At 40.7% G+C, this 14,130-nt stretch overlaps 1 protein-coding gene across 2 annotated transcripts in view; it reads left to right on the forward strand.

The window, feature by feature from the left end:
* The first annotated feature begins 7,692 nt into the window (after positions 1-7,692).
* The window catches only part of LOC118772440 (CMP-N-acetylneuraminate-beta-1,4-galactoside alpha-2,3-sialyltransferase-like), a 75,989-nt gene continuing 69,551 nt past the window's right edge, over positions 7,693-14,130 (forward strand). For both annotated transcript variants that reach the window (XM_036520765.1, XM_036520766.1), the window contains exons 1-2: positions 7,693-8,378; positions 11,392-11,540. In XM_036520765.1, coding sequence (XP_036376658.1) covers positions 11,423-11,540 — 118 coding nt within the window. In that variant the 5' untranslated portion in view covers positions 7,693-8,378; positions 11,392-11,422. The remainder of the gene's footprint in view (positions 8,379-11,391; positions 11,541-14,130) is intronic.

The raw sequence follows: 14,130 nt of genomic DNA on the forward strand, positions 1-14,130 counted from the left end.
AACTTGATGTTCTACATTCAAAGTCCATACTATGGTTGTTTAGACCCTTTCAAAGTTGTATTGTTGTTTTGTTGCATTTCTGCAGGCACACTTGACCTTGGATTCATTCCAGCTTTGTCAACTCCCCCTCATTCCGTCCCTACATGCCAGTTGTTGCTGCAGTGTGAGTAATGCGTGTAAATTTAATGTTTTATTTTGTGAATGCGTGCTATTTACCGTGTCGAGGTGAGCTAGAGAGCTGAGGGAACCTGGAGCCTGAAGGAGATGGAACCGTTATGCTGCTGCGCGGCTGAAAACATAATTCTCTTTTTCAGTGGTGACCTGCTATGTCAAGGTGAGTACAAGGAAAAGTGTTGTGTAGCTGATCAATGAGGTTTTCTTGAACATGTAAGAAGGAACATTGCCACCGCTCAGTGTTCAGGTGCACAACATGCTGCATTCTCTGTCTGGAGACCCTTCAGACCCTTTTTATCCAGTTATTCCACTGATTGGTCAACACTGAGCTTAATGATCAACTGTTTGTTTTTACACGTCGGGTGGTGACAGTTGTTTTTAAGTAGCTTGTTAAGAGAACTGAGGTGAATCAGTTGACATGACAAATATTGCATCATGACTACTTCCACAGAAAGCCTGGCTGCTGGGGGTCAGTGTTGGGGGTCAGTGTTGGGGTTACATCTGGTTGTTTGGATGCCATTAGGCTGTGAACTGTTAGGGTTTTGCTATAAGGATGCGGTTACAAGCAACATTTCATTCATTTTCAGAAAATCTACAGCCCCTACAATTAATCATCACAATTAAAATATGCACTAATTGTAAGTCGCTTTTGGTTTAAAAGCGTCTGCGAAATGCCAAACAAAAGCCTGTAAATTGTAATCAGTTGTCACTGGTACTGTTCATGGTACAAGTCATTTGAAATTTTAAGAGTAAACTGTTCAGTAAATTGTTAAGTATTTGAAAGCAAAGCTTGCTCTGATGAAAATGCTAGCATATTTTTGTTGTCTTGTTTACAAAAATTATTCTTTGGGTTTTGCAACTGTGGTCACAGTTTGTTGCTTGTCATGGTCAGAGTTGGTGTTTAAAAACTTAGCAAAAATTATGGTTGAATGGCTGGGATATTTGATGTTGAATTTTGCTGGATTTTATGCCAAGCTTGTGTAAAGTTCAACTGTACAGGGACAATTATGGTTGCCCTGGCTAAACAAGCTGCAGGCTTTGAGGGCTCCATCTGTCACAACTTTGTGTTTTGGAAACTGGGGCAGTTTTCATGCTTCCAGAAAGGGTTTGATCTAGTGTATCCATTTCTTCCTCCTGTCTCAGGCTGAAGGTGGCCTGGTAGGCTTGACCCGGAGGGGTTACCTAGCATCAATAATCAAACTGATTGCTTCTCAGCACGGTCCTACCCTCATGCTGGCTCACACCTTTAAGGCGCAGGGCATGTGTCTGCTCAGAGTTCACAGAATCTCCATGTCAGACCTTCCCAATGTTCTCAGTGGCTGCCAAAGCCTCTCCCTCAGCGTTTATGAGATTCTGCCAGCTCAATATGGACTGATGTCAGTCTCATCTGTCTGGGACAGCAGGGGAGATTTGGCATGTTCTCTTCTTCAGCCTGCAGTAGCTTCCCAGAGGCAGATTCCCAGCTGAACCTTTTTTCCACCTTGCTGAATAAACACTACATTCTATTATTTGTATTATTGTTAAATGTATATTATAATTAAACTCAGTTGCATTGTTAAAAAATAGGATTGACATTAGCATGATGTTTGGCCTGTTAACCAGTTAGGTCTGATGTGCTGTCAGTTGTTCTCAATCCTTAGTCATGGTCAAGTTAAGATAACACCATTACTTTTTGAGACTGTTGCATTAAAAAAAAATCCAGCAAATTAAGATCGGCATCACTAACTTTTGTCCTTCACTTCAAAGACAAAGATAGCTGAATGCAAACTTGTGTGAAGTGTCGCAAAACATAATGATGGGTACCACTGAGAAACTACAATGAGAGGAAACCTTTTAGGCTAATTTGGATATGGCTACAAGGGAATTAACAGTGGCTTAGCCTCAGTGCTAATCCTTACCCCAGTATCATGTCAGCGAAGTTAATGATTTCAATGTGCAAATGTATTACAAAACCTGGACTGCAAGCATGTTTGTTTTAACATAGCAGCCTGATAAGAATCCTAAATGAACCAGTTCTGTTGTTTTAGCCAGCACTGACAAACAATTACTATGATGCATCTATACTGATTATATAAATATTGTTGTAACTATACAACTATTCATTAAACATATGTTTAATAATGCTGGAGAAAACATGTTTAATGTGATTAAACTGGGATTTCTATAAATTGTTTTTAAAGTAAGGAAAAAAAAAAACAAGGTCCATTCAGGGTCCAAAATGCTGGCGCTATCAAACATAGAAGAGGCAACCTGATTGCTGTCCAAATCTAAATCAGTGAGACAAAGACCTTTGGTTTACACTTTATTTGAAGAACAAATAATGATGTGTGGTCTGTATCCATTAACATGGAGCATTTAAACTGAATATGTACATGCTGCTCAAACTCACAACTTCAGGTAGTGACACGGTGACATCCCTTGGGAAGGAAAAATAATGTTTAGTTATGCACTCTGAAACAACACAGCGAATATCATCAGCTTTCACAAGAGCTGCAAGAAGTATGTTTTTCCAGTCATATTTCAGGCTGACCAAAAGTCAACAGCATCCATTAGCTCAGCACACCTGGAATTAGCAGGTGACATAAAAAGTGACCCTGCTTTAGACTGCATGGTAAACACTTTTGTTTTGTATATTTATATCTGAGTAACAGGACACCACTAGCTCTTAATTTCAGTTTTTCACATTGCAAACGTGCTGGATATTGTTGCTGTGTAAATTCTACACTGACAGTTGACATGACAAAACATGTTATCTCTTGTTATGGGATGTTATGTGCAAAGTACCCTAAGGGAAATTATATGCTGCAGTGTTGTACATGCATGTAGACATGCAGATGCAGACATGATAAAATATTTTAACTCTCAAACGGTAAACAGTATATTGCATTGTGTATTCCTTTAAGATAATTCATCTGATTATGAAATATTATAGGTTTGATTTTGGTCTTTTCCACTATTTCATTTAGGCTACTGATGCAGTTCCCTTTTAAGGTTTTTTATTATTCACCAATAACTGTATACATCTATTTCTAAACTCACTGGCCTAGATGTTTGTTGGGGACTCACACAGCTGGTATTACATAAAATAGCAGGGGATCTTAGGTATCAGCAGCAGCTTTACCCTCACTGTAAAAAGATAATTACTTTCATCAGACAACACAAGTGATCAACTGAATCTGAGCATTGGGTTGTGCATGTTCTCCAAATAAAGAAATATTCATTGCGACCTTTTGTTTTTATCCAAAGTCCATAAAACACTGCATTGCTTGTCACGAGACAAGATGTAATACACAGGAGTCAGACTAAAGTAATGATTACCACATATTCTATGTATCTGCTGTCATTGAGAGAAGTTCTGAAGAAGTTCAATGTTAATGTTTGTTTGCACTTAACTGCACTACTCACAAAATTATATGATGTAGACATATATGACACATGTAAACATAGCTCTTAAGAGATAGAATAATAATGGTGGTATAAATTGTATCGGAGTTGGAAGTGTGAGAAGTATGAATAGTAGTTGTAAAAGTGGTAGACATAACAGGAGTATTAGTCATGTAGAAAGGTTAGGAGTAACAGATCTTCAGTTTATTGGGTTTTTCTTGTAGTCATGGTGCTGTCAGTTATCGTTTTGTCATTTTATGTTTATTTGGAATGGTTCAGGCATAGCAGGCATACATGTACGTTTGATTAACGACACTGATTTACACAGAAACGTGGTACTGGTTGACACAGGGGTGAGGGTATTTGTAGAAGTAAGAAGAATAAGAATATATTGAAATGTTTGTTCATGGCAGAATATTGTAATTTATTATCAGAGAGTTGTGTTAAAAGTTTGGTTAAGGTGTTATATTAAATCATGTAACAGCTGGTTTACATCACAGTGGAACAACTGGATGTTGGAGGACAATGACCCTACACACACTCATTCTTGCATGTTCAGGTTTGAAACTGCTGTAACTGTTGAGTATTTGCTCTTGTTCTATGTTCATACACACACATCTGGGGGTATTGGTTTCAAAATGCTGCATTTCTTAGGCAAATTTGGTTCTCGTTCCCTGTATGGAAGAGTTGGAAGAGTGTGAGGCTACCAAACGTCTCACTGTAGAACATTATTGATGGCATATAATATAGCATATAATTCACTATATGGCCAAAGGTATGTGGATACCTGACCATCACACCTGTATGAGCTTATTGGATATCCCATTCTAAAACCATGGGCATTAATATGGAGTTGCCCCCCCCCCTTGCAGCTATAACAGCCTCCACTCTTCTGGGAAGGCTTTCCACAAGATTTTGGAGTGTGTCCGTGGGAATTTGTGCCCATTCAGCCAAAAGAGCATTTGTGAGGTCAGGCACTGATGCTGGACGCGAAGGCCTGGCTCGCAATCGGCATTCTAATTCATCCCAAAGGTGTTCAATGGGTTTGAGGTCAGGGCTCTGTGCAGGTCACTGGAGTTCCTCCACACCAAACTCGTCAAACCATGTCTTTATGGACATTGCTTTGTGCACAGGGGCACAGTCATGCTGGAACAGGAAAGGGCCTTCCCCAAACTGCTGCCACAAAGTTGGAAGCATACAATTGTCTAAAATGTCTTTGTATGCTGTGGCATTAATGTTACCCTTCACTGGAACTAAGGGGCCTAGCTGAAACCCTGAAAAACAGCCCCAGACCATTACCCCTCCTCCACCACTGTGCATTCTGGTAGGTAGCTCTATGCTGGCATCCGCCAAACCCAGATTCGTCCATCAGACTGCCAGATAGTGAAGCGTGATTCCGGAGAACGCATTTCCACTGCTCTAGAGTCCAGTGGCAGCATGCTTTGCACCACTCCAGCCATCGCTTGGCATTGATGGCAGTGATGTTGGGCTTTTGTGCAGCTGCTCAGCCATAGAAACCCATTTCATGAAGCTCCCGACATTTACATTTACATTTACATTTATTTATTTAGCAGACGCTTTTATCCAAAGCGACTTACAAAAGTGCATACAGTAGGTACAGCGACAGTACGGGGACAGGATGTGTACAGTTCCACAATGAGACAGTTCTCAGCTGAGAGCAAGGTCTGTTTGAGGACGCAGTACTATCAGATTTTTACAATTACAGCCTAAAGGGCAACTAGTACGATATACTTTCGAACGGCAAACTTCAACAACTTCAAAACGGCACAATGAGCGTCAGGGTTAAGGCGGCAACAAGAGACAAAATTTAAAAGCACAATTTAAAAAGCACAGCAATTTTAAAAAAGCACAGCAATTTACAGCACTGATGGGCGGGGGGGGGGGGGCAGCAATTGTGTGCTGGGTCAGTCCAGGTAGAGTCTGAAGAGGTGCGTCTTCAGGCCCCGTCTGAAGGACTGGGGTGAAGGAGCTGTCCGTAGCGAGACCGGGAGTTCGTTCCACCACTGGGGAGCGATGTAGGCGAAACGCCGATGTCTGGCAGAACGAGCACCTCCTGCCTTGACCATGCAGGGAGCAAGGCGTCCAGTTGCTGCTGAGCGTAGGGGTCGGGCTGGTGTGTAGGGCTGGATGAGTTCTTGGAGGTAGGCAGGGGCTGTCCTGTTGACTGCAGAGAAGGCGAGGGTCAGGGTCTTGAATCTGATCCTGGCAGCGACAGGAAGCCAGTGGAGGGATTTCAGCAGGGGAGTAACATGGGAGAATTTGGGGAGGTTGAAGATCAGTCGGGCAGCTGCATTCTGGATGAGCTGGAGAGGGTGGGTGGTGCATGCTGGGAGGCCTGCAAGGAGAGCGTTGCAGTAGTCCAGTCGAGGGAGAACTGTGGCCTGGATAAGGAGCTGCGTCGCGTATGTGGTTAGGAACGGGCGAATCCTCCTGATGTTGTGGAGGAGGAATCGGCAGGAATCGGCAGGTCCGTGACGTGCGAGCAATGTACTCCTTGAAGTCCGACCCACAGTTCTCATGCTGATGTTGCAGCCAGAGACAGTTTGGAACTCTGTAGTGAGTGATTCAACAGAGGGTAGGCAGTTTTTACATGCTACGTGCTTCAGCACTTGATGGCCCCGCTCTGTAAGTTTGCGTGGTCCACCGCTTTGTGGCTGAGCTGTTATTGCTCCTAGACGCTTCCACTTGACAATAATAGCTCTTACAGCTGACTGGGGCCGATCTAGCAGGACAGAAATTTCGCAAACTGACTTGTGGCAAAGATGGCATCCTATGACAGTGTCATGTTTAAAGTCTCTGAGCTCTCCAGTATGACCCATTCTACTTCCAGGGTTTGTCTATGGAGGTTGCATGGCTATGTGCTTGATTTTATGTACCTGTTAACAATCGGTGTGGCTGAAACACCTGACCTCAATAATTAGGAGGGGTGTCCACATACTTTTGGACATATAGTGTATGTGATGTATGTGAAGTAAAGTGGAATGAGGTAATTTGCTTGTGATCTCATGAAGATTACTAAGAGGAAGAAGGAAACATCCTGAAAAAGAACAGTACTTTAAGTGCTCAGTACATTTCAGTTGCAACTGTACAGTTAGTTGGCAACTAGTAAAGATCCTGATGAAAAATAATGTTTTCATATGCAAACTAACAAAACACCTGACAAAGAACAGCTTTTAGCATGTGGTCGCATGTGAAAACAACAAAAATATGGTGGATTGTGATGCATTATATTGTACAGGTGTGCAGATTACAGCATGTAGCACAATAGCGGCATGAGTCTCAGTAATGTACAGACAAACACTAAAACAATAAAAACAGCACGCGTAACTCTCCAAATAGAAGTGTTCTCACAGAGGCCTCTCAGACTGATGAGTCTTGCGAAATATTAATGTAGGAAAAACGATAGGGCTGAGGACTCAGGGGAGCCTGCTGAACAAAACAGCTCAAAGAACTGTTGTGCAACAAATGCATGTGGCTTGTAATGAATGCATCTCTTTGCTAATCTCAAAACTCCAATTCTAAACACAGCTCAGTACATCTTCCAGTACGCTTTTGATACAGTGTTGATAGATTACTCTGCACTTTACGGCAGATTCAGACATCAAATACACCTGCCTAATACAAATTGTTACCACATTCCAGATCCGGCATTGATCATTTGAAGATTCGTGTAATTAAAGACAACAATTTGGTGCTCTCAGTCCTGTGGAAGTGCTATGGAAACTTAAGAGAGCTGAACGCAGAAAACGTGGAGGTTCAGTCCGACCAAATATAGAAAAAGAAAAGAACAGTCTCGTAACTAGTGTAACAATATCTGTCCAACAACCGACAGGGTATGTCTGCCTAGAGTCAACAGTGGTGTGGTGGGTCAATGAGCGTTTTTTATTGGTGCTATGCTAATAAAAATCCAAGTTTATTTAGACATGTTATCAAATTAATTTGACACAAGTGTGTGTGGGGGGACGCATGTTTTCTGCATCTGTTTTTATTCATGCAAAAAAATTAAACTGGTTATTAATACAGTTGTATGCTGTTAAAATGCATGCGCTACATCGGAGACATCCCACTGCTCCAGTTCAGCAGAGCGAGAACAAGCACAACGAGAGGATTTGATTCAACCGTCCGATTAAGTCTGCCTGTTACTATTGTGCTTCATTACTATGGATAGAATGGATGTGTAACATCTTACAAGGAAAGACGTGTGAATAGCCAGCTAGGTGCGAGACAACAGACCGAAACAAATAAAGAAAAAAGAACATTAACGAGCTGACATCATTGTAAACATCTACTCTTCAGAGAGGCTGTCAAAACTGTTGGAGAATTTTGAGTCGGGATTAATGACTTCAGTTTACTGCATAACAAAACTGATGAGGGGGCTTCCCAAAACTATAGCTAGTAAAGCAAGCAAGACAGACAGTTTATAGAAAGATAAACTGTATGCCGGACCTTAGGATAAAACTTTAACGGAGAAATCGTGAAGGAAGCCGCAGCGTGGTCAACAACATTTTTTACCTCAAGGAACACTTTGCTTTTAACATTCTCTGGAACCTGAACAGGAAGCGAAAGCGAGAAGTTCCATAGTTCTGCTGGCTAGCTAGATGGGGCAGTGTCTGCACTTGTGTAGGGGTAATGTTAGTTAGCAGGCTACCAAAAATGGTGACAACAAAAATAACAGTACGCTAGCTAGCTGAATGGCTCGCTGTTTGTCAGAATACCTAAATGTAACGTTACTGTGTACGACTGCAGTGCTGGACTTAAATTTCGTTTCCGCTGTGGAAAACGACATCTCGAAGTGAAGGGTAAGACAACATTTGGGAATTGAAACATTGATGGTCGCTAGCCGCAGTTAGCTAACTAGCTAGCTACATTTTACCCCGCATTATCAACTGCTGTTTTATTTTATACACACGGCCCTGACCCCACGAGTCCTCGGCTGTTTCCTATCATTATGACCCGAAATAAAGTCCTATAATATTACCGTTATAGGGCTAGCCTGGTACAGCTTCCAAGTCTAGTTAACTGTACTAGGCTTGTACACACATTCCAAACTATGCTCGTTTCGTCTTTAACGTCAACTTACGCGTGTGAACTGTATAGCAAACAAAAAACGGCTTGTTAAATGGCATGCTATTCGCAGACTAATTAGTGAAATTAGTTTGATTTTGTAGTTAATGAGCAAATTATGTCTATAGTTCGTTCTTCTCTTGCTGTCCTAGTCGGCTAGGCTATGATGACCATCTACCGTTAAGCAGGCAGCCTGCTTCTTAACGTTAGCTTAGTCATATCACAAGATAACGGCTTTTTAGAGAAGTCCTAGCTAGATAAATTGGAAATATGTGTTTTATCTTGATAATACTTTCAGATGTTGTCCTCATTTGTTTCATTTAGTTAGCTGCGTTAGCTTTATTGTCGCTGTCTTGTACATGTATAGCTAAGGTTAGCTCGGTGTGTAATATTTATTTAGATGAGCTGTACTGCACCTTACTGGTCGCTGTTATTGAAGCTCGCTAGTATCAGTATGTCTGTTCATGTGTCCTGCAAATACTTCAGAAACTGCAGTTATGTCATTTATTATGACGTTTAGTGCCGCAGCATAAATTAGTCTTTAGGGGAAAGTGAGAAAGAGCAGTCTGCTGATGACCAAATTATCAGCTGCACGTTTCGCAGCTGAAACAGAGCAGCTATGATTACCTGACGTATCTAACTTATGGAATTTGGAAATAAGTAAACCAGCGTTGGCTGAACTGTATGAATAACGGTGAATGAAAGATTATTCTACATGAACATATTATTCAACCTAGTGCTGTGAGTTATTTCGAAATGTACCTTCAGCGCACAAGCTTATCTGTGGTAAGTGCTATCAGTGTCAGCATGACGGGTGAGAGCACATTTCATACTTGCCCCAAAATGTAGGCTAGTCGTGCCCTTGCTAATCTAATGACAAATGCCAATATTCAGGTAACAACTCTTGGATCAAATAACTAGGGTAAACATAAATTATAATAGGCACTAACATTACTACTAAAATACACACAGAAGCGGCATGTTTTTCGAAAACACAATCATCAAATTTCTCCACATCTTACAGATATTTATAAAATAGTCTAAACAAAATGGATAAAACAGGGGACCTTGTGTAAAACCGAAGTAACATTCAACTGATAAATAGAGAAAGCCGTGGAATAAAATTAATCCTACTTCTGGATCTTTGGTAAATGGTCGAACTTGCAGTTGTGTCAGTGCAATATACTGCAGATGGTCAAATGAAATTGCGCTCAGTAAATTCTATAAATTGCATCATGGTATTTTCAAGGTGACGGGGTCAAGAACATAGCTAGATATGTATTATTTTTTTTTTACGGATATATTTATTTTCTGCCAGCTTTGACACTCACGAATTATCTCATAATTGCATCTAGGCGAATGATACCTTATACCTCAAGGAATGATACCGGTAGATTGGTATAACTAAAAATCGATTTTTTACACAATAAACAACTTCTGGTTAGTTATTTAGGTGTGTTTCATCTTTTAACCCTCACAAACACGTTTTGGTCGCCTTTGCAGCGGTGCAAAGCTACGTTATGTTCTTGTTAAATGCACTTCCTTAACATACATGGAGTTGATTTTCGGTCAGACCAAGACAAAAACGTTGAGGAAAAATAGCGCGTAGTACGCAGGCCTGCTTCAGAAGATCCAGGGCTGCAGCTGACACAATGGCTCATTCGGTAGCTCGTTACCGGCCAGTATTGCGTATTTAGACTAGGCTATGGTCTCTTCATACACATGATACGAATCATTCCTTCTTACACTTAAATATTATGCGGGGATGATATCAAGACCTGCACGCAGCGCCGTTTCAGGAGGTGTTTTTTGGGTGTAACTACCAAAGAAATCTTAAATATTGTAAACAATTATGTTATTATGTGACCGCATGATTATGATCCGCCGTAAAGAATGCCTCATTGATATCCAGTGGTTTGAAATGCGTTATTGGGACAGGTGAGGCAGAACGTTACCATGAGTGAAAACCTAAGCATACTTATACTGTTTTATAAATATTAATTCCAAAGCCACTTATCCCTGTGAAACACTCATCATCCACTCTTGCACATACTGTATACCATAATTTACAGTGTACAGTAACTTCAGGGATCACAAGCACATGCAGGTTATAGTATGTGGGTTAAAAGTGCTACCCATACAAAAAGTTATTTCCAGGAGTTATTTTATGACCTGATTTTAAAGGAAAACAAAGATTTGCAAATTCATGTAAAGGAAGTTTCGGCAGATATCCTCAATACTGAGTCCTCCCTCTTCTACTGTAATTTTCAGGAAATATGTATCTATTTCAACTGCTCTTTTTTGTCTTCCATGAGCAAACAGCAAGGTGAAATGCATCTACTGTTGCCGATTTGATATAGAGCTGTTATAGACGCTTATTAAGTTATATTGTTTTCAGGATTGCAGAAATATTATTTAAACACAATGATTCACAGCAAAGCATAAATACTCAGTGACCCTTAAAGGAGTATTTTGAGTAATACATTTAATGGAAAAAACCGTTTGTATTTCACATCAATAGTCCATATGGAATAAGGTTTGTTGTGTTTTTTTCTTCTGTATGCTGAAGGCTGGTCAGGGAGGCTTTCAGTGTCCCTTATCAGAGTATCTTATGGCAGAATCACTCAAGTCATCATATGCATCTTTCCTATCAAATGGACTGTTATCACAGACAGAGTAAGTAAACTCATAATCAAAATGTGTATCTCTATCCTTCAGTTTATTTACCCACCTCCCCCTCCTCCACAGGTGATGTAGTTTGGACGGTACCATGTGAAAGATGAGCATCATGAGGCCTACACGCAACCTGCTTTTGGGCTTGTGTCCCATGCTGGTCCTAGGATTCCTCTACTATTCTTCGGGGAAGCTGCACTTCCGCGTGTGGGGACAGAAGCCACGTGAGTAGCCCTTTGAATATTGGTAATTCCATGGGTAGAGTTACTCATGTGCTACGTTGGCTTCACAGTGGAAAAGCATTGCTGTGTGACCGGTACTGCAGCTCTGGGGGACCTGTAAGGTTCAGCTGTTCTGCTGTAATACCCAGAGCCTACACAGTCATGTTTTCAAATATGACCAGGCATGATGCCTTCATCAGGGTACATTGTGCTGTAAGTGGAATTTACGTTGGCATACTAGAGCCCTGGGGGCTTTATTCCAACAAAATGCCACTACAAACTGCCCTGTACCTAACACAGACTGGAAATAAGTATGTACCTGCAAAGAGCTGTTGGCTGTTTCTCTTGAGGGTTGAAGAGAGCTGTTTTTTTTTTGGATGTTACCCACAGAAATGATAATACTAATTAACACAGTTTAAAATAACAAACTTTTGTCTCAGTTCTCAAATTAAATATTGGCACAATAGGAGCTATGTAGTTAGAAAAAGAGAATGCAGAGAAAAAGAAGAGAACCCCAAAAGAAAAAGCCAAGATACATAAAGCACTCATATGTAGTGACAGAAGCATCTTCAAACAGGCATGTACAAATGGCTCTTTTTGTCATTTTTTATCATGGTACTTTCAGTTATGAATCTAGATGTGCACAAACGTTTGTTTTAAACAGCATCTGAGGCTGAATTCTAAAATATTATGCAGTAGTTCACAATTGCCTTTTAACATATGACAATAATGTATTGTAATATACTGTATATGTCTAACTATAAGTTGAGTCTTGTTTATTTTATTGGGAAGCACCTGTCTAGAAAGGCACATTTGTGAATGTTTGGAGGTTTCTGTGGACTTTTTTCCTCACAGAGCCACCCAAGGTGCCCTTTAAGTATTGTATCAAGTTAAATTATTTTCTGTGGGAAATGATTTAATCATTTTCTGTTTGAAGGCAAGATTCAGTTCAGCCAAATAACCCTGTGTGGATCCCTCACAATTGTTAATTACCTTTTGGTTCATGTTAGTTTTTATTGTGTTTCACCAGGTGGGGGAGCTAGGGGAATTATATACAGACAATATGGAGCACACTGTGCAGACCAGCTCCGCAAATATAGTGATCTCAAATGGTTTCGATGACAACAAAAACTGTAAAATATATGGCTACAAGTCTTTTATGTCATTATTTTTGTACACAAGGTGAAAGCCGATTACAACACACAAATAGGAGAATAGGTTGCCTGGAAGAACATATAGCCAAAATAAGAAGGGGGGGAAAAAAAACGACAAAAAGGGAAACGGACCATAGAGGATACATAGTGTGTCAGCAAAGTAGTCAGGCTTTCCAGACCGAACTGCTCTCTTTATATGTACAGAATTCATTTTGTTTCATAGTGTTTTCAGGACTAGGACATGAGAACCAAATAACTTTTTTTGGGCACAATTAAGAACTTTTGTATACTGTATTTCAAGATGCATGCCATTGCATTAAGAGCATATTCATTACTGATACTTTCATCAAGCATTACAGCATTGCAGTCTGTCGTGGCAGATCCCCGTGGTATTGTGTTTATGAGGAATATTCCACAGGCTTATTTGAAATTTTGAAATGAGAGATGTCCACCTACATCAATAGAAAAGCTTAGATGTCATTTTCCTTTTTGTGTGGTATGGGCTATATCAGTCTGCTATTTATGGCTGAATCCAATGTCAATCTAAAAAGAGGCCCATTGAGGAGAATGGAGGTGTGCGTATTTAATTGTACCTGACTGTGCTGAATTTTACTTTTAATTAAATCTCCCACCACTAGAGGGTGAGGTAGAATCATTAAAAGGAGAGTTTGATTCAGATTATTGTCTGTAGTCGTGCAACCTCTCAACTGCTGGGTCTGCATGCCAGATCACCACTGAGTCTTCTTCTAGTTTTTACAATCATACTAAGCCTGATAACATCTGAGTCTAAAACATTCTGTTTTTGTGAAGTGAACAAAAAATAAGTTGTTTTCTTTCTGTAAAGCACACAATTGGTCACACCACCTTCTCACAAATCACAAACAGAGTCTGACTTTTTGTGGATGTCTGCTTGGCTGGTTTGCTGTTACTTCCTGTGTACTCAGTTGTGTGTTCACCTTCTCACTGTCCCAAGATTTGAGCTTGCGGGCTGCGAAGAGGGGCGAAAATAGGAGGCAGCGCAGTCTTTAGGCTTGGGCTGATAGATCAAACAGGTTACATTAATACAATGCGGAGGGTATTCCAGACATAGCTGGCATTCCTAAACCCAGTGCTTGTTTCGTAAATGTAGGCCCATGTTTACAGAGGTAGGTGTCTGGCCTCCATTCAAAAATCTAAACATCTATCAGGGGAAGCATAAACGGGGACATTATGGAAACTGAGGAACCTGGGTGGACTGCTCTCACTCTTCTGATACAAGGAGAAGAATCTGAAGCAGTTATGCAGTGTCTGCACCAGGGCTTCCAGCATCCTAAATATTTAGCCTGTACTAATATTAGGGAGTAGATACCACTGTAGGTGCAGAGTCCATCCTGTCAGTTGTCTCCTATCATTTCATAAGTGGCATTTCCTGGCATTTAAGATGTCATATGGGCATATAT

This window comes from Megalops cyprinoides, chromosome 2 (assembly GCF_013368585.1).
Source record: "Megalops cyprinoides isolate fMegCyp1 chromosome 2, fMegCyp1.pri, whole genome shotgun sequence".
NCBI lineage: Eukaryota > Metazoa > Chordata > Actinopteri > Elopiformes > Megalopidae > Megalops > Megalops cyprinoides.